This window comes from Salarias fasciatus, chromosome 13 (assembly GCF_902148845.1).
Source record: "Salarias fasciatus chromosome 13, fSalaFa1.1, whole genome shotgun sequence".
Classification (NCBI taxonomy): Eukaryota; Metazoa; Chordata; class Actinopteri; order Blenniiformes; family Blenniidae; genus Salarias; species Salarias fasciatus.
In genome coordinates this window covers 7172659-7193040 of record NC_043757.1, presented here as the reverse complement: position 1 = coordinate 7193040, position 20382 = coordinate 7172659, and the positions used below count along the sequence as shown (strand labels likewise).

Sequence of the window (20382 nt, the reverse complement as noted above, 5' to 3'; positions counted from 1 at the left end):
CCTGAGCCAGATATTGCTTGTTTAAGTTTCATTTTGACTGTTTTATGAAGCCACTTGTGCTTTCAGAAATTCCCATATCGACTTCGCACGCAGAGGAGGCATTTGTTAGGAGTTGTATTTGTGACTGATCAAGATAAATCCGATCAAGTCAGTCAAGTCACTTCAGCTCTGAAACTGAACACAGCATGCTACTATTTAGCTCTCATGTGCACTATGTTCACCAGCAGCCTGTCTGCCTGTCTTTTGTTGGTATTTTGATTCACACCTACAGGCAAATGGCTCACTGACTGTCCTCACATGCATGTTTCTGGACTTTGGGAGTATGTCAGAGAGCATGCTGCAAAACCAAACATAAAGTCTTCGGTACGATATGAACCCATGGTCTGTTTGCTATGATGAATGCATGCTAACCACAATGTCACCATACGACCAGCCTGTGACCAGTAAAGCCACAATAATGACTAACTAAGCAAGATGTAGTGAAAATATAAATAAACTGGTGCAGCTTTCATAGCTTTGCAACCCTCAGTGTATTATATGATCTCTTATTTTTTCCTCCTCTGCCACATCAAGACTCGGCACACTGCTCAGAAGAATACAGCCCATATAAGTTTATTAGTTTGACCATATTATGGTGTGCAGCCTCAGTGAGCCATAGCAGGGCCGATCATTTGATATACCTCTGCAGATAAGCGCAGCAGCTGAGCCCACATGGTGGACTGACCGCAGCGGGGCACAGGTGTAGCGCTGTTGGAGCAGCAGTCTCAGATGAGAAGAGGAGCACAGTGCGCCGCCACAGAAGGCCTCTTTGTTGTCCGCCGTTACTGACACGCATGCATGACAAAGATTCCCTTTGAGCCCCCGCCGAGCCAGGCCAGAGGCCCTGTTCTTCTGGGCCAGGTGAGATAAAAGAAGTGTCCAGCTGTCAGGCTCCGCCGGGGCCCTCAGTCACCAGCTCTTATCAGCGCCTTGGATCCAGCTTCATGAGAGAGTCCTGTGAAAAGACCTCCAGGAGGCTCTGTGTGGAATGTAATCCACAAACCTTTGATTACCTACATAGAATCCCCTTTAAACTGCAATCAAATACTGGTCTTTATGCACTATGGACAGCATGTTGATGTGGCCTGCTCCAAATATGATCTATTGCCTGGGAAAATAAATCCACTTGATCCAATTATGTAATGACCTAAGCCGTATTTTCAGGCCTCGCAGAAGAAATCTTTGCTGACTTTTCCACGTCCTCCAGGCAAAGCATGCATGAGAAACATAATCCAAACTACCGCAACTTTTTCTTATTCTTTTGTGCCTCATACAAGTAATACGTGCCGTTATGTGGTTTCTGCATAACCTCCGACTGTAAACATCACAAAACAGAACCAAGAGCGGGATCAGCCTTATGTAAATGACTGGCATGGCTTAGTAATGATAAAGGTTTGGGGAGATGTCTAAGCTTGTGCTGAAATCATGCATGCTATGAACATGAATAGAATTTTCATCTCTCAAATGTTTTAAGTTCAGTTAAACTTGATCTGTGTCTTTGGTGGCTATAGGAGCTTTTTTCATTCTAACTGAGTCAGAAAGGCCTGCAAACATTTTTAATTTCCAAAAACCCTCAGGTCAGAGGAGGACCTCAGGTGATGCTCAACATTCTATTATCTTCGAAGTACTGAATGATTTTTTTGAACTCTCTGAAACACAAAAACATTTCGATACAATTAGATAACTGTGATATTCTCATTGAAGACATGGATCAATATGTGGTGAATGAAGTTGACAAAATAAAAAACTGGTCTCCATCCATCCTCTGCTTTCACTTTATTCAAGTGTGAACAGGTCAGTAGTCAATAAGACAAATCAACATCTGCATAGTTGCACCTTCAAACTGCATATTATTGCCAACTAACCGAAGAGACATCTCTTCTGTTTGTGAGGAAAAGCCTGCATATGATGAATTTCCTTCCTCTAAATATCCTGCGAGTATGAAGTGAGTGTGTGTGTGACGTAAAAACTGTTTTAAGTCACAAACACTCACCTGCTTCAATTACGGATTCCAAGAAAGCCCTGGTCAAGTGGAGGCCAATCCTCTGTCTAAGAGTTATTTTTGTGTGTCAGGAAAGTCAAACAGATCTAATGAAACAACAACAGTCTTCTTGTAGGATGTCTGATGTGAAGCACTCTTGTCCAAATAAGAGTGTTGGTTGGTTTTTTTTCCCCACCTCTTCTGTCAAAGTCATATGTCGGAGGTGATGGTTAGATGAGCTCAGAGCGATTTCACATACAAGGACAGGCAGGAATGACACACAGAATCCATACGGAGTCACGTCTCCTCCACGCCAGACCCTCCATCTGGAAGCCTCTCTGAGACTCCTGCAACTGACACAGGGCGCGTCATGTCATCAACACTCCTCCCTGAAGAAGGAAAAAAAAAACCTTTGAGTGGAAAGTGTGGAGCAACGAGACGCCATCTGTTCTCGCCGCCCCTCGCACTTCCAGCATGATGATCCAATCAGCGGGTGCAAGGAAAGGGCGACTGATTGGGTTTGTTTTCTCGTCCTTGAACAGAGCACTTCAGAGGGATCCCGAGTAAATGAAGGGCAGATGGAGGGGCGAGAGCAGTTTAGCTGAAAATGAGGATTACACAGGAGCAGAGTGCTGTTGGGATGTTTGTGTGGCTATGCAGAGCAAAAATTCAAAAGAAATTTCTTATCACCAGATATGTGTTCGAATAGGTTCGATTCCACCTGCTGAAAGTGTATGTCAATTTCTAGCAGCTCTGGGTTAAGTGACTTGCTCATGGACGTGTGGGCAGACAGAGATGGGAATACAACCTGAACGCAGCACCACCATCCAGCCCTCCTCCTGTAACGATTCATCCAGCTGGAGCTGATCCCGACAAGCACAGCAAATCCTGGACAAGCACAAACTATTCAAACCAGCGGTTCATTTCGGAGTATAAAGTATATTCCAGCAGGTTTTATGGGACGGAAGCCCATACATCCTCAAGGGAAGCATGCAAACACAGCCGATCCCAAAGGTCAGAAACAAACAGTGGATGTTCCTTCTTTAATAAATGAATATGAAAAAAAATCATGAAAATGAAAATAAATAATGCAAATCTTCAAAAAAGTGAATAGTATTTCATAGAAAAAATAAGTTATTATGAAATCGATGAATTTTCATTTCATTGAATCGATCTTGCATTCTGACTCAGCCATCGGAGTGTCGTTTCAGCCCTGTCCAAAATGACTGGTACTCCAGCCTGGTTGACACTTTGTGCAATTTTATATTCATTTTCAAAAGAAACATTCCGGGTTTTATGATTAACGCATTCCAAATGTCCCACACCTCCAATCTTGTCTTATCCAGATGGAAACGTCCTGTTCAAACCCCTGATATTAGAGTTTAGGGAAGGCAGGAGTCACAGATCAATTTCAGCTGATGAGTTGTTGGCCTCAAAGCTTTCTTTTCTTCTGGCGTCGTGTTCGTGCCACAACAGCCTGGATATTTGTATTGATCCCAACAATGAAAAGAGGACCCAACTCTTGTTGACGTGAACTTCAATCTTCCTCTATCATCACAGTCTTCTGAAACCTGACATTTGATTTGATATGGGATGATGCAGCTTGTCACAGGTTCGCCGACTGTGTCGAGGTTTTCGGTGTTTGTGTGGCAGACAGAAGCATCAAAGCCTCTGATCCTCTTCACAGAGTCGGCGTCTCAGCCTGTCTCATCTCGTTCTCGCTCAGTCAGCCTGAAAATTGCACCTCCGGGATACAGTGACGTGATACGGAGTCGCTTCTATACCTCCTCCGGGTTTATTGGAGCTCCATCACATATGTGCTCATTCAAGTGACTCCAGGCTACTCATACGTCATGATGAGTCTCAGAATGAGTGTAACTCAGGTGACGTTACTGTTTATAAAGACGTGTTTTGAATTCTGAGCCTTTGTGATTCCCTTTTATTAACTCTTTCAGAAATTGATCATTAACTTAAACATTTGACAAAAGTAAATTATTGACTAGGACTTCAGCCAGAATTACCTCAACGAAAGAGTTAAATTCTCACTTTTAAGACATCAAAACAGTTCAGAAATTGAAAAAGGTCTTGTGCATTGTTTCACTTTGTTTTGTTTTGTATGAAGAAATCGAGTATATCTTTAATTCCTTCTGACAGATCAGGCTCGCCTGTAATGCATCGCTGTTGCACGCATGTCACGGTATAACGAGTGAGAGTGACGTGCCAGCAGCTTAGTGCCAGATTTCCTGTTGGTGCAACCTGTTTGTGTTAAACTGAAATCAAGTCACAGATTGTACTAAGTCACAGTGACACAGCATTTTGTAGCTGTGTTTCAGCGTTCTGATTCACTCCTTGTCTAATTTCCAAAACAAGAAAGAAGTTAATTGTTAAGCAGTAACAGTCAATAGTTTCTTAGACGAAAGAAAATTACAAAGCTTTTTTAAAAAAAATTACTTCATTCTATTCTTTGAAACTTTTGTGTGGATCTGCTTTAACATAAAAGAGACCAATAAAACATGAAAAATTAAGAGAAATTCTTTCTTTGTAGAATCACTGAATTGGTTGTGAATGTAGTGACACAGACTGTGAACCACATGAACCAGCTACCATTTCGTTAAATGGTGCTTTAATGGCCATTGGTATGTTTTGTCTTTGTGATTTGAATTTCGTTTGTCTGTTTTGGAACTGGGCAACAGCCTTTCCAGAAAATAAAAACTGTAAATTGGAAATCACGGATGTGGCGTTTTGTAAAATGCATGATTTATGACAAGTGAGAACATTGGTAACATGTGGTGGAGTGGTTTACATTCTTGCATTGATCAGGCCCTTCTGTGTGAAGTCTGCATATTATACCTGTGCATGTAAATTTTCCTCCAGCTGACACAGCTTCCACATACAGTCCAAAAGGAACAAGCATTTGTGGCTGAGCGATGGGCTCACTGAATGGTTTTCAGAGGATGAATGTGTTTTTACACTTTTAAACTGCTTCTGCTAATATTTGATGCGATCAGAAAATATTCATGTTGCGCATTTGATGATGATGGATATTTGGAGAATTATCATTAATCAATCTGGATCAGTCATTTTTGACTGAAACAGGAGGACTGAGCTGAAATAAACTAGACGGTTAACATTTGAGTCTAAGGTTTTCTTTGTACCAATTCAACCCGCACTACATTAAAAAACAGGATTTTCCTAATTGAGCAGCAAAGATGTGTGAAAAATACAATTTCACAGTCAGTAGACTCTCTGTGCAGCATCCTGGCAAACAACACTGGGTTGTGAAAGGAGGATTTTCCAGAGTTTGGACTCTCAGTGCTATACTTCACTGACCACACATAGTTGGCCTCCCTCTCTGTTGCTGTGCTGGTTCAGTGGCCGGTCAGGAGAACTCAGGTGTATCAGGACAGAGACGGGGGCTGGTGGAGGCCCTGGCAACCCGCCAGGCAGCTATGGGAGGTCCTCTCTTCTCACAGTACCGGCCCTTCAAATCATAATCAGCCTGAAAAGTACTTCATGAAGTGACACCCATAATATGCTGGTGTGCTTTTTCTCACACTGGGTCACAAGCGATTGACACTGATGTGAACTCCTTACGACGGGACTGCAGGGCTCCAAACATACAATTTACATAAGCTTCACAGAGAAAGCTATCGCTCCTTGATCGTGGAGAGCATTGCATAACTGGCTGAGGAGGCACCATCCTGCCCCAGAACATGTTGTTTTTGTTTGTGTGTACGTGCAGGTTGCCAGACGCCCTCTGTTACCACGACAAGTGCCATTAGGCACACCGGCCTTTCTCTGTTTAGATTGGAGTTCATACATTCCCCCAGCCTCGATAAAATCTCAAATCTATGCGTGTGCGCGTCAGAGTTAAAGCTTGATTTGCATATCTCGTTGAAGAAAAAGACAGCTTTGCTCCAGTTATCACTGTCTTTTCTTTCGCTGCAGCGTCACCGGCATATTTTGATGCAAATCTTTCCAAACGCTCAAATATTTGGAGAGATTTAATGATGGAAGATAATAAATTGTGTTACTCAGTCAAAAGTGGGAATCCTCACATCATTTGACCTTACTGTTAAACATGTCTAGAGTCACGTAGCACTCTGGACGGGCCAAAAGATCAGAAACTCCACTATCCATACTTCACAATACTGGAGGAGGCCTGTTAGGCTCATTTCCAGGATATGTCATGAATTCTCCACATTACAGTAACTGGTGTAGCGTTTCATGATTAAATTCTTTAAAAACTTTTCCTGTCTTACAATGTCTCTTTAAGAAGCTTGCGCACACGCAGCACTTAGTGCTGGTAATTTGACATAAGCCTCTTTTGCTTGACTGTGAATGACTGTCATGACAGAGAAAAAGTATTATGTCTCCCTCTCTTTTTCTCTCTCTCTCATATTGAGCCTGTAGTTTGACACCAGCCTCATAGACAAATGCTTTATTGATCTTCTTTAGGAGCATATCTCTCCACCTGTAACCCATCCTGTTCACGATCAGACTGAACTAGACAGAGTAGAAGCAGTGGAGCTGCCGGGCCTTCCTCAGGGAGCCACAGTGGGTCAGGGGCTCAGAAGTGGGATTTGAACTTGAGGATATTAGCTTGTCATCAATATATTGTATTATTTCCTTTAATATCAACACTTTACACTTTGTTTTATATATATATTGAAGAATGAACATAGCAGCTTCCAAATCCATCAAGTCTCCTCACCTGTACTTTTGACCTGGGCCATTCAAACCCAATGCAATCTATTTTCTGAAAAAAATTATTTAAAAAGACCAAACGACAACAGATGCAGTCAGGAGTTATGGCCTCTTCTGCTGTGATGTGACTATAAAAAATGTAGCAGGTGTGGCGCCCCTCATGAGTGGCCTTTACCAGGACTGGTGCTCCTCTGAGGGATAGCGTGTGACTGTGCCGCCACGGCCACCCACACAGATAAAAGAGGAAAGGTGTCATGCAGACAAAGACACCAGGCCACACCGCTCCTCCGCATGCCACAGCATTCTTGGAAGTGTCACACAGATACAGTTAGGGAAGTAATTTGCCGCCGTTTTCCCCCTTCTTGACATCAGCGGGGAAATTCCATCTTCAGACTTGTGTGTTTGCTCTTCTGCTGTTTATGTTTCACTTCCTTTTTTCAGTTAAGGGTCATTAAAAAAGAGATTTTTGACTTAATTTGCTGCTTGTCTGTCATTTTGAAAAGCACATCTTCTCATGCAAGCAACAGGTGTTGTTTGTTCTGAGATAATAGCAGGTTCGTGTTGATTTTGATTTATAGTTTATCTTTGCCTCTTTTTTTTTTCTTCCAAGGCAATTGAAGCAATTATGTGAAGCTCCTTAAAGACGCAGCAATCAAAATGCTCAGAGGTAACGTGAGAAAGGCCTGCTGTGATTTCTGATTGGGCTTGGAGCAGCGGTGCAACAGGCCTGCACACTGTTGTGTGTGATCTTCTGGCCCGCTGCCAGATGTGAGACTGAGTTAAAGGACAGGTTGCATAAGAATTTAGGTATGTTTTTATCTTGAGAGGATATGTGTCACAGAAACTTTAACTGGCGAAATGCAAGGACGAGTCACGTAACCCATTTACTCAAACATCGCTGAGACAGACGGGTTTGTTAATTATCAACAACAAAGTTGATGTAGATGTCAAACGAGGTGACCTGCTCCATATTTTTCAAAAACAGGTTGAGGGTTCAGCTAAATGAACAAGATGACAGTGTTCTGTCCTAACATTATTGTTAAATACGTTTCTTGACTGCATCACAAATCGTTTCCTGATAAAATTGTCTGTGATACGAAATAAAACATATAAAAAGGTTCCACTGTGCTGATCTACATTCATCATTAATAAAAAAAACCTCACCTGAGGCATCTCAGTCCGTCCACCTCCTTCCTCTTTCCTCCTGCCTCATATTTTTCTTGCATCATCAGTCTCCTGAAAATATATTATCTCACATATCAATTATTATAAAGTACAAGGCTTAGATTGACTGAGTAAGATTTTATCCTGACATATGTGTGTAAAAGCTGTGGTATATTTACATTAACTTTCTTTTTATACTGCTGTTTTATTTTCACTTTGGTGGTGACATTGTGCTTATATGCAGTAACGAAACAATTTGTGTTGTTAAAAATCTGAAAAACTATACAATATTGAACTGTGACAACTACTGTTCAAGCTGAATTAAACTGCAACAAATGGTTTCCTTGCATGAGTATTTAGTGCCCAGACCACAAGTTTGCTTAAATGATACAGGACTTAGGAAAATAACACATTAAAATCTTGCTCTTTCAGTGAAATGTTAAAAATAAAGAAAGAAAGAAAGAAAGAAAGAAAGAAAGAAAGAAAGAAAGAAAGAAACAAACAAACAAACAAAGAAAGAAAGAAAAAGGGCCACATGGTGGCACAGTGGTGATTGCTTTGACCTTGTAATGATAAGGTTCATGTGTTGGCCGGAGCCTTTCTGTGTGGAGTTTGCATGTTCTTCCCATGTGTACATGGGTTTATTCCAGGTGCTCCAGTTTCCTGTCACAGTCCAAAAACATTCATGTGAGGTTAAGTGACTATCCTAAATTGTCCCTTGATTTGAATGTGAGTGAATATGGATGTCTGTCTCTTTGTTTTTGTCCTGTGATGAACTGGAAACCTGGGTGTATCTTTCCCTCACCTATAATTCACTGGGATTGGCTCCAGCAACAGGACGGATGTGGTGCAGTAGATGGATGGACAGATCAATCAATAAATACAATTTAAAAAAAAAATATCTGCTATATTTTTGTGTGGTATCAAGTATTATAGATTGGACATGTCTTCTCCATCTCCCACATGGTTCCTACTTCAGTGTATGGCTCAATTTTTGCAAGATTTAGTCAACTATTTTGTATCTTAAAATATTACATCGAAATGTATGTTTTCTCTAAAGGGTCACTTGGATTAGTGATTTTTATAATCTACTGTTTATAAAATTTACGGTGTACTTTAATCAAATGACGCCATCGCGAGGAGGAATGTCGTAAGTGCGTGAAGTCTGTCAGGACTACAACTCCCATGATGCATTTCAATAGGATGTACTTCCGTGAAGGAACCACTGCATCGGCGATGGACGACAAAGCTGTGAAAGCGATTTTATTTGACCTGGACAACACGCTCATTGAGACGGGTCGAGCTGGTGAAGTGGCGATTATAAAGGTAAAATAAATTAATTAATTTAAAAAAAACTTTTTTCAGGTGTTTGTTGAGAAGCTTTTCCAGTCTGTGTAAACCTAACCTGCTTTCCATGAATCAATGAGACTATATTGTTATGGCTAAGTAACTGCAATATAATAAATACTGATATTCATCTAGATATTCTGAAATGCATAAAGCTGTTTATTTAAGCGACAGTAAAGTCTATTGCTTCCCACTATGTCGCAAGAGTACGGAGGCCGGGTGGGGTCAGAATTTCTCTCTTCATAGTCACTTTAAACTTCACTAAAGTTTCGGAATATTAAATAACAGTAGAAATCAAAAGTTCTATTTTCACAGGGAGAAACAAGCAGAACCAGACAGGTTGAAATTTTCTTTTATTCCGGTTGAAGTCAGTGGCTAGAAAGAGAGAAAAGGAGAGGAGAGAGACAGAAAGCAACAGATTGTTACACCAAAGTCATAAATCCACTATAAGCAGATGTGATTCGATCAGGAAGCTCCAACCATAAACCTCTAGTTCTGCTGTCAGAGATCCAGCAGGGAGAGGAGAACCAGAGCACAGCAGGGAGACGATCTGATAGTGAAACATGAAGAGAAGAGAGGAAAGAAGCTCACTGCAGGAAACAGTCTTAATCTGTAGCAGCTTCACTAGAAAATGGTTCAGAGTGGCCTGAGCCCGCTTTAACTGTAGAGTTCAATAATCAAAACTTTTAATCCTAACCTTAATTTTTGTTCTTCAGTTAGTTGTGCAACTTTGTGCAAATTGTGATTATTCACTTTTACATCTTGAATTTTTTGCCATTTTGAATTTGCAGAGCATGAACATACAGTGCATGGAAGCATAACTGTGACTCTGATATGACTGTTGATAATAATAAACTCTGAAACGTCTGATGTTGGTGCCTTTGTGTTTTTGCCGTGTGTGAATTCTCCAGACCGGTGAGTTTTTGAAGACCGCTCTGGGGATCGAGGACAACGCCGTCGCCAGCATCTGTGACAAGTTCAAGCTGAAACTTTACCAGGAGAGTTTTGACCCCTCGGCCGGCAGATCCATAGAAGATGTGCGTGTGGGTCACTGGGAGGAAAGCATCAGAGAGACTCTGGGCAGCTGCTCGTCACCGTCTCTCGCCTCCCAGTGCTACCGCCTGTGGAAAGACAGTCGGCTGGAGCTCCTCCGCCTCTCCCCCGAAGTTTGCGCGCTGCTCAGACAGCTGCGCGGCAGATACAAGCTGCTGCTGCTGACCAATGGGGTGGCTAAGACGCAGAGAGAGAAGGTGGAGGCCTCCGCATGCGAGGAGTTCTTTGACGCCATCGTGGTCGGCGGGGAGCACGCAGAGCAGAAACCCTTCCTCTCCATCTTCACCCTGTGCTTCGACATGTTGCAGGTGGAGGCCCGGGACTGTGTGATGGTGGGAGACTCTCTGGACACGGATATTCAGGGGGGCTTCAACGCCGGAGTGCGGGCCACAGTTTGGATTAACAGCGCAGGAGGAGCTGCTGTGGACGGTTCAGTGAAGCCAGATTATATGATACCCACTGTGCTGGACCTGCCAGACATCCTGGACCGACTGCACTGAGCGACGGCCATGCGGCAGACTTCTCAATGAAGAATGAAAATATCGGGATCACTTTTACACATTTTAACAAGATTACTTGATGATTTTAGGAATGACGAGGGGAACTTTTCTTTGTTGGTCAGGTGTTCCATCTTATTTATCAATTTTATTGTTAAATCAATTTACGGTGCTAAATTGTAGGAGTTTTTAAGGAACAATGAAATTAAGTGGGAGTTTTTCCCATTGATCAAATAGAATTAAAAAGAAATCATGATTTTTTTTTGGGTCATTATTTGTAAAGATCCTTTTTTTTTTACTTTATAATATTTTTACATAATGACCATTTTGTCTGTTTGTATGGGCAGCTGTGACTCGGGGTTGGTCGTGCTTTCCTGTGTCCTTGAGTAAAACGCTGGTTGCAGTTTGTTAGAGAATGTGATAAACAGAGTTACTTCAGGACACATAAAGCAGTGTAAATGTACTTTGTAAACACAAGTGAAGTCTAAAGTATTAAAATATTAGTACTTTCCTGAAACCAATTACAACTGAAGATGACGACAATCTCAACATAAAGTCAATTTTAATAAAACCTTTGGTTGCAAATTACTGGTACTGTCAAGAAAGTGTCTCCGCTAAGCTTTTGCTTTATGCATGTTTTTGTATGACAGCATGGCTTTGAAGCTAGTTTGATAGCAACAACGTAGCTAGCTTTCCCAGCAGCATCACGGATATCTGAGTTCAGGCTGAGTGCCGTGTCTGCAACTCTTAAGAAATTTGTTCAAAGGAAAAAAAAATCAAGTTTTCTTCAAAATTTTTAAAATTTGCTTAGTGGTTTGCTGTGCCGGATTAGAGCCTCTTTTAGGCTAGCTTTGGCCCACGGGCCTTATGTTAACACCTGATTTATAAGACCAAAGAAAGCAAAATTTAACACTTGAGCTATTTGTCTAGAGAAAAAAAGTCCTCACTAATTTTATTTAATAGGAAATAGTAAAGAAAAACTAGAAAATCTGTTCAGTCGTGCTGTTCCTTTATAATAACCACCATTGAGGAGGAGAACGGTGGTGCGACACGCCAGTTTTATTTAGGAGAACTCAACACTGTCTCTTTTATACAAACATTTCCACAAAACAGACAAAAAGCTCTCAGGCACTTTGCTTTGCAGGATTCGTCTTTTGACTCCATCCAACTCAGACACTCTTCATCTGTCCTCCATTACGATCATTTAATGTCCAACTTGACTTTGATGTTCATGGCGGCGAGCTCGGCTATAAAGTAGCGGAAGACGTACGGCACAGACACCGAGTCAATGGAGTCACTTTTGCCGCACAGGGTGCAGACGGTCTTCCGGTGGCGCGTGGCCGACCAGAACGGCGGCGGCTTCTCCAGCAGCGGCGACAGCAGGCTGCCGCAGTCCACGCACACCTGCGCCACGGAGCGGTCCGAGCAGTTGAAGAGGCGGTCGTGGAGCAGGAAGGAGGAGCCGTGAGCCAGCAGGGCGTCTCGCTCCATCTCGCCGAAGCGGATCCCTCCCTGGATGTTCCTCCCTCCCACCGGCTGGTTGGTCACCTTGTCTCGCGCCCCCGTGGTCCTCACCTGGAACTTGTCGGAGACCATGTGGCGCAGGCGCTGGTAGTAGACCACGCCGATGAAGATGTCGGCCTCCAGCTCCTGGCCGCTCAGCCCGCTGTACAGCCGCTCCGTGCCGTAGTAGTTGTAGCCGCCCGCCCTGAGCATCTCGCCAAAGTACTCCAGCGCCGAGTTCTCCTCGGAGAAGGAGAAGGGCGTGGCGTCGTGGCTCAGCCCGTGCAGGGCGCCCGACTTTCCCGCCATGCTCTCGATCAGCATCCCGATGGTCATGCGAGACGGGAAGCCGTGGGGGTTGAACAGGATGTCCGGAGACATGCCGCTCTCCGTGAAGGGCATGTCCTCGGCCGGCCACAGCCGGCTCAGGATGCCCTTCTGCCCGTGGCGGCTGGCGAACTTGTCGCCGATCGTGGGGTTTCGTGGCACCCGCAGGGTGATGCAGATGCGTTTGAAGTGGCCGGAGCCGGCGTCGTTGCTGCAGACCTTCACGTTGTCAACGACGCAGCCTTCTTGGCTCCTGCAGACAGAAGGAAGAGTCCTGCGTTTAGGTTTGCATGAACACAAAGTCCTGACGTCCAGACACAAGACTGAACATTACTGCAGATACATTTAGCCTCTCCTGGCACAGTTCACACACTTCAATCAATTTATAACAAGCCTGTAGAGCAGTAGAACTAGAACTGCACTAGAACTACATGTATGCGTGCGTTGGAATACAGTCACGGGCTGGATTGGACGGTTCGGCGGGCCGGCAGTTGCCGACCCCTGCTTTAGCCGCCTGCAGTGGTTTCCACTTACTTGTAGTAGGCGACGAAGGCCTGGCCGGTGTTGAGGTTGATGTAGCTGTAGAAGGGGTCTCCGTACTGGAGCGTAGAGCCGATGAACGGCAGGCCGTCAGCGTCCAGCTTGCCGCTTGTCTTGGGGTCGTCCGGCTTGGTCCCGAACACCACGCAGTCCTCGCCCCTCACCTTGTCTGCCAGGTCCACCAGCTCCGTCTTGTAGATCATTCCATGGGCGAAGCCTCGCTCCCACGACGACTTGTTGACGATCTAGAAGAATCGCTGCAGCTCAGGACTGTTTTCTCCTCACGGGAATCAGAAAGAAGGGCATTTTGCGTAACTTACCATGGCGTCCTCCATGTCGTAGCCTGTGTATGATATAACAGCCACAATGGCGTTGGTGCCGCTGGGGTAGTTGTCCAGGTTGTAATGGTCGTACATGAAGGGCCGGACCAGCGGGCTCTGAGGGGTCTGGAGCCGGTACAGCTTGTTGTCTGAGCGATCCATGAAGGAGTGCAGCGGGAAGCCCATAGTCTGCTTACCTGCAGAGAGAACAGTCTCCAATAAATGACTGAAAGAAACAGCTTTTCACAAGCGACACATTTTAAAACCAATAAGAAGAGTCTATCATGGTGACGTGTGGCGCTTCAGACTTACCCATCTGGCACTGGTACATGTTCCTGGGACTCTGGTTGTGGTCAGAGTAAGGGATGAAGTTGGCCACCACGCTGAGCATGCTGTGAGGGAAGAGCTCCTGGTGTGTGGTCACGCCGGCTTCAATCTCGTCCTCCAGGATCCCCACGTTGAGGTAAAGCTGCAGCAAGACCAGCTCTGGTCAGCACTAGTCAGACACTTTGTATGATATTGGTGAAAACGCAGTTTTGAGAATCATTTCAAACGATAGTCCAGCAATTGGACCATCTTTCACTGTTAAATCAGCTTACTGTTGAAGTCATCACTCATCCTGTGACCTTTTCTTCAAACTGGTGATATCGTCCATCCAACAACATCAAATCAGTTACCTGCTCAAACGTGCCGATCAGCTCCTGCTTGCCGAGAGTCAAATTTTGTACCGGGCGCACCATCCTGCAGGGCGTCGTGAAAAGGAACAGGCCTGGATACAGGCTGGCTTTGCCTGTTTTTGGAACCAGAACAATCTCAGTCCAGGAAGGGATCTTCTTCTCTCTTTGTACCTGTTGGTATTGAAATTATAAAATCAGCTTTCTGTTTGGGTGATGTGCAGAATGTGGCTTTATGCAGGTATTTTACTTTGAAGGTGCGCAGTGAGTCGGCCACTGACGGAGCCAGGTCTGCCTCCACCCAGCCTATCACGGCTCCGTCCAGGATGACAGGGTAGCAGTCTGAGAAGGGCTGACTGGGAGATCCATCCACCGGGGTGACGCCTGAGAAATCAGACAGGAGAAACCTTCAGTGCAGCGGAAAGACACCGAGGCGGGCGGCGGTTCCACCGTCTCGGATGGCGTGATCGTCGGCTTTTCTTCTGCGTGACTTCAGCGCTCACCCAGAGAACAGAGCAGGGCGGGCAGAGACATGGTGGACAACGTCGGGGCCACAATCTCACAGCTGGCCGTCATGTGGTTCATCAGTCCGCACGGCTCCCCGTCCGGCGTGTGGACCGGACACAGGAAGCCCCAGGACTCGGGCAGCAGCTTGCGGACGGAGGTGGTCCTCATCTTGGCAAACGCCGCCCCTCTGTGCACGCAGCGGAAGTGGGACAGGTAGCGGATGAAGTTGAGCTTGTCGGCAACGACGCAGAGGCCGGTGTTCTGCAGCAGGCCGAGGCCTGTGGGCGGAGGGTCAACGACGAAGTGATGCACGTTAATGAACAGCTTCATTCAGATCGTTCAACAACATGCGGCACTTTGAATGAACTCATGGAAACCTCAAAGACTCTGGGCTGACGAGGCCGTACCTGTCCTGGAGTTGAGGTTGCCAGTAGCCAGCAGATACTCAAAAGCTTTGGTCAGATCCGAGCCCGTGTTGAGGATCCTCATCATGTTTTCGGCGCCCCAGCCACTAACCAGTTTACTGCCTCTTTTGTCAACAGAAAGCTTCACAGACACCAACCAGGCAGCCATTCTCTCCTGGGGACAGAGATGGAAATGTGTCCTTTTAGTTCAGTTCACAAATATTTCCACTGACACGTGCACATTACTGTGCTCAACACATGAGCATAATAATGTTGGGATTTCATCAAAATTCTCAATGGGAATTTGAATTGACAGTCCACTTTACTATTCCTGCGCACGTTCATCAAGACCAAACACTGATGGTGTTAGAAAAACTGAGAATAAAGCACACTTGCCTTGAGGAACATGAGGTAGAGCTGGCCGGGCGTGAGCACCTCCTGACACATGATGCTGTCGCAGTTCTCCTCCATGCACTCCTGCTTGGCGAAGCTGAAGAGCTTCCTGGTTATCAGGCAGAGCAGGTAGAACTTCTCCACGTTGGACTTCAGGTGAATACAGATGCACTCACTGAGAGAAACAACATGAGAGAATCCCCAAAAATATGTCAGAGCGCACTGCAGTCACCCGGGCAAGGATCAACACGTCTGTCCTCACAGTTTACCTCAGCAGGAAGTTGGCACACTCTTCGTCTGTGTACCACTCGGGCAGGTTCATCTTGACCCTGAAGCGCTCTCCGAGGTAATTGAGCACCTTGCTGCGGGTGGTGCAGCCCTCCTCCGACACAATGCGCAGCATCTCCGACACGCAGGTCTTGTAGAAAGAATTGTCCTCGCGGCCTTTGATCAGCTCCTGGTAGATCTGGAAGTCTGAGAAGTCCACCAGCGCCTGAAGAACGCAAGAGAGTATTTAACCTTTACATACTCTTCAGGCTAGTATGACTATAATAAAATAAAAGGGGGGGGGGAGCTTAAAAAGGAGGAAAAAAAAAAAGAAGCAAAACCTCTTAGAAAGAAATAAAATTGTTAAACTTTCTTTCTGTGGCCAAAAGGCCTTAAATCCTCCATCAGATAAGAAAAGATTTTTAACGTTGAAAACATGATTATTTATTCATGCCACCATCATGGATTTAGTTTTTAATTTTGTACTATAATCAATACTGGATGGAGTTCTATCTTCAACTGAAACAAGTGTAAAACTGTCATGACCATTTGAGAGATAATTAGATGAACAGTGGGATTACCGTAAATCCAATAATAATGTACCTGTATTCCATTAAAAGCCCGTCTCCTTTAATGACCGGGTGCGTCTTTGAAGAAAGCTCATAAAAGCCGCCTCCAAATACAAGCCTGTTTTTTTTTTTTTTTTTTTTCTCTGTGAAGCGCTACAGCACTGTACTGACAGTAGTCTGTGCTCCAGAGCCAGTCCTCCTGACTGGCGAGGCGACTGTGTGTATTACACCCGTCCGGTAAAAACGGCGGAGGGACAGATAACATTAAACTCGATGTTTTCAAGTCGATTGAAAAAATAAATGAGCTCAGTACATTTTACTGGGTTCAAATTACAACAAAAGATCTTCCTGCTCTTTTTGAACATTTTAAAATACAAGCCTCTCTCTTATACATGCCTCCTTCCATTAAAAGCCTGGTGCCAGCTGCAGCTGAGAGAAATAAAAGTCCCGGCTACTATAAGAGGATTTACGGTAAATACTGTGCCTTTCCAGCTGATAGAAATACCTTCAGTCCGAAGCCGAGAGGCAGGAAGTAGAGCTCTTTCATGTAGATGAAGTTCAGCATCACAGTCCCGTTCTCCAGATAATGCAGGTTCATGTTGATGGCTGTGTGTTCTTCCTTCACACAGCGCATAGAAATACCTACAATGAGAAAAACAGAATCAAAATCAACTCAAAGGTTAAAAAAAAAAAAAAAAAAAAAGACACAAGACCTTTTTTTCGCAGTGCTACAAATCCTAAAAGGTTGTATTTACCATACTGAGTGTATCCCTGGCCCCTGCTCTTCCACTTCGGCCTGCACATGGCGATGGGATAGTTCCTCCTCGGCATGATCAGCATTCGGATAACCTTCTCGATCCCGTTAACGATGAAGTAACCTCCCATTTCCTGTTGAGGTCAAACAGAATTCAGACTGATTCTACCTAATAACAGCCTGCTCAGGGTGCCATCGTCGCACCCTACCTCTGATTCCTCATGATGCTCGACAAGCTCCTTGGGAGACAAGCCATGCAGGTTACACAGCTTGGACTTCACCATGACGGGAAGGAGGCCCAGCGACTGCTTCACGATGCCTTTGGGGACGCCATTGACCGACCAGCTGACGTCTGCCTGAGAGAAAAATGGCTCTGTATGTTTGAATTTCACTCACTTTCAGTTCTACATGACCAGCAGTGGCTTTAAAGAATGATCACAAAGCGTTTTTCTTCTATTACACATAACTCATGTCTTTTTTTTTTTTTTTTTTTTTTCATAACTCATGTCTTACCACGAGCTTTCCTTTGTATGAACATCTTCGGCCCCGGCACTCTGCTGGAAATATCTTCATTTCCCGACAGATGTTCCCTTTGGCCACAGTTGGACTGTGCATGGAGGCGTCCACGAACGAAAGACTGATCTGGTCATTTTTGTACATAAACTCCAAAGGAGGAATGGCCTGAAAAACACATTTTTCAACACAGGGTTAATATTATGGACTTGTTAAGCCATGTGGCTCACTCTCATGTATTTTTAGGATAAGTCCATAGTTTCATTGATCATTATCTCAACTTAATTCAATTGGGTTTTGTTTTTCCCCCTTCTTCCGACAAGACAATAGGCTGACCTGATCTATTTGTTCCTCTTTTTTCGCAGTGAAGAGGATTTACGATTCATACTTCTAATAACCATAACTGATACACTGTGCACGAAATACAAAAAATAGAGAAATAAAGAGCATCTAATCTCAGACAACATTCACCAAGTGCAACATCAACTTGGACACAAGTTTCTCAAAATCAAACCAGAAGATTGAAGAACTGCCAGAGACTGAAAGTTGAGGTTATGTTGTAAAATGAGGCAGAAGCACTCACTCATTACACACCGTTTATAAAAACTACAGCAATAAAATCAAATGAATCCAGGCTTTATTTTCACTGACATTGAAATAAAAAGGAGAATATCTGTACTGCTGGCTTCTTATTGTGGTCTCAGTAAACATTTACAGTTCAATTCTTTTCTCGGGGGCTTTTCTGTCACAAGTTTGTTTTGTTTTGTTTTTTTAAGCTTTTTCTGGGTTTTTAGAAACTGGTTGTAGATGTGATGTTATGCCTCCCCGATGGATGGACAAAATGACAGACAGGAGGATGAAGTAAATAGAATCAGTGACATTATCAAGTCATCTGCCTAAGTCTGTATTACAGCAACTAAAATCAAAATTTTCACAATCGGATGAAGACACTCATATAATGTGATTGAAAGTTTATCTACTCTCGCACGGCCGTCATTTGTGAGAGTCGGGTATTTTTAAGTGGAATTATTCTTTTTTTTTTTTTTTTTTTTTTTTTTTTTACTAATTATTGCTGTCGTGGCTCTCCAAGAAGCCTCTACTCCACATTTTGGAAATTACTCATTCATATAAAGTGTGAAACAAATCGATTTTGCTGGGAGTGAGCAGTTGAAGTCTCCGGGCTGATTCTGACCTGCACGACGCGGCTCAGTCCGTCCGTCACCGCCTGGTCGAACGACTCGATGTGCGCCTTGGTCAGATCCTGAACGGCCGCGTGCTGCTGCTCCTTCAGCTCCCCGAAGCGGCCCTCTGTCAGGTTCCTCAGGCTCGGACCTGTAGGCAGATTACTCCACTTCTTTGAGAAGTCCATGCTGCTGGCAGTGCTTGTTTACCACACGTGCATGGCTACCCGGAAGTACTTCTGTCAGGCTCTTCTTCTCTGGAGGGTTTAGACTCCAGGTTGTATCTTGTACTGCCACCGTGTGGCCAGACAGTGTATTTCATAATTGTTTTTTTTTTATGATTAGAGGACAAAAAGGAGCAGAGAAGCAACAACATGCACTCTTTTTAACTCTTCTTCCAATGTGTTAATAAGGATGAATATCATCAACCTTTCACATGAAGCTTCTTACATACACTTACAAAAGAAACCGAAGGCCACTGTTTTCACTGTTGTCTTTAATTTATACGATAACAGTACAAAAAAAATGCAATATTAATATACTCAACACAAAAGAATCCAGGAAATAGGCTAATACATGATAATAGTAATAAACAACAAATGCAACAATCAACAGCAATTGAAACAATCAGTTTGCACATGTAGGTCTATATATAAGGTATAATTGCATGATGACATGCAAAAACTAACATTTTGCTATTTCAAAATTAACCATATAAAGAGCTTAAAAAACCCTGAATCCAAAGTTTATATTTATATTCATATTATTTCTGACGGCCCAAGATTTCTTAAGACTCTCCAAGGTGCATTTGAAGAAGGGAACGTTACGTAATAATGATGATTCCAAGACAAAGAAAAAGAAAGACCTAACAGATACGTTGCCTACTATGTATCTACAATGTACAATGTATTTTTTAGATGCATATTCAAATAGATACAACTTTATTGTCATTACAGAGAAATGTTGATATACTGCAGTTTAATCTTGCATGTGGGAACGCTGTTATGGAGTATTAATGACAATAATGTGTCTTGATTTCTCCAGATAAATAGTGAAAAAAGTCACATGCATTAAAAAAACATACAATAACATGTATTTTTCAATAAACCAACAACTAAAAATGCAACACTGACTCAATGTATTTGGGTTATATCACAGGCACAAGGAACTGGGTATTAGGTCTCCATCGAAAACCACTGGATCAACACTTCTCAAATCTGGACTAGGTTATCATCTTTCGTATAATAGTCTTGAGAAGAGTCAGTCGAGTAGTTTTCAGTCTGCACCTGATTCATTGTGGTCTGTCTGTGAAAAACACAGTCATGTATCCTGGTTTTTCCATTTTCACAAATCCAAAAAAGGTTTCACAATTCACAAATTTTGTTTTAATTAAAATTTAAAATCTGCAGAGTTACCTAGTCCAGATTTGAGAAGCACATCCCTTAAATCAGAATCAGGATCAGATTTACTTTCTCAATCCCCAGAGGGGAAATGTCGAATTGGAAGCTAAATTCAGCCTCGTACAAAGAATCAGATTAGAGAACAGAAAACAGTAGAAAGCTTTATCACTTTAAATAATTTTCAGATCGAAAATCATGTTTTTGAAAAGTAAAGAAAGTAATAAAAAACAAGTAATTACTTT

The 20382-nt window shown here is 43.5% G+C and overlaps 2 protein-coding genes across 2 annotated transcripts; one reads left to right on the top strand and one right to left on the bottom strand.

The window, feature by feature from the left end:
* Positions 1 to 9096: 9096 nt before the first annotated feature.
* nanp (N-acetylneuraminic acid phosphatase) lies at positions 9097 to 11370 on the top strand. The gene is made up of 2 exons (XM_030106396.1): positions 9097 to 9217; positions 10150 to 11370. Exons 1-2 carry the CDS (start codon positions 9128 to 9130, stop codon positions 10789 to 10791), a joined length of 732 nt encoding a protein of 243 aa, XP_029962256.1. The 5' UTR covers positions 9097 to 9127; the 3' UTR covers positions 10792 to 11370.
* Positions 11371 to 11827: 457 nt separating this feature from the next.
* On the bottom strand, positions 11828 to 18966 carry polr1b (RNA polymerase I subunit B). Its single transcript, XM_030106392.1, has 15 exons — positions 18752 to 18966; positions 17560 to 17727; positions 17256 to 17402; positions 17048 to 17180; positions 16798 to 16934; positions 15726 to 15949; positions 15460 to 15631; positions 15067 to 15238; positions 14656 to 14937; positions 14403 to 14536; positions 14156 to 14326; positions 13791 to 13947; positions 13479 to 13675; positions 13153 to 13403; positions 11828 to 12871 (listed from the first exon to the last, which is right to left on the bottom strand). Exons 1-15 carry the CDS (start codon positions 18926 to 18928, stop codon positions 11989 to 11991), a joined length of 3405 nt encoding a protein of 1134 aa, XP_029962252.1. The 5' UTR covers positions 18929 to 18966; the 3' UTR covers positions 11828 to 11988.
* Positions 18967 to 20382: the final 1416 nt, after the last annotated feature.

Excerpts from the sequence above, each read along its gene's own strand:
- polr1b (XM_030106392.1), bottom strand. The coding sequence starts at position 18,928 with ATGGACTTCTCAAAGAAGTGGAGTAATCTGCCTACAGGTCCGAGCCTG. Across the intron at positions 14,537-14,655 it reads CGCCCTGCTCTGTTCTCTGG|GCGTCACCCCGGTGGATGGA; the intron begins GTGAGCGCTGAA and ends CTGATTTCTCAG. Across the intron at positions 14,327-14,402 it reads ACTCACTGCGCACCTTCAAA|GTACAAAGAGAGAAGAAGAT; the intron begins GTAAAATACCTG and ends CAATACCAACAG.
- nanp (XM_030106396.1), top strand. The coding sequence starts at position 9,128 with ATGGACGACAAAGCTGTGAAAGCGATTTTATTTGACCTGGACAACACG. Across the intron at positions 9,218-10,149 it reads GTGAAGTGGCGATTATAAAG|ACCGGTGAGTTTTTGAAGAC; the intron begins GTAAAATAAATT and ends TGAATTCTCCAG.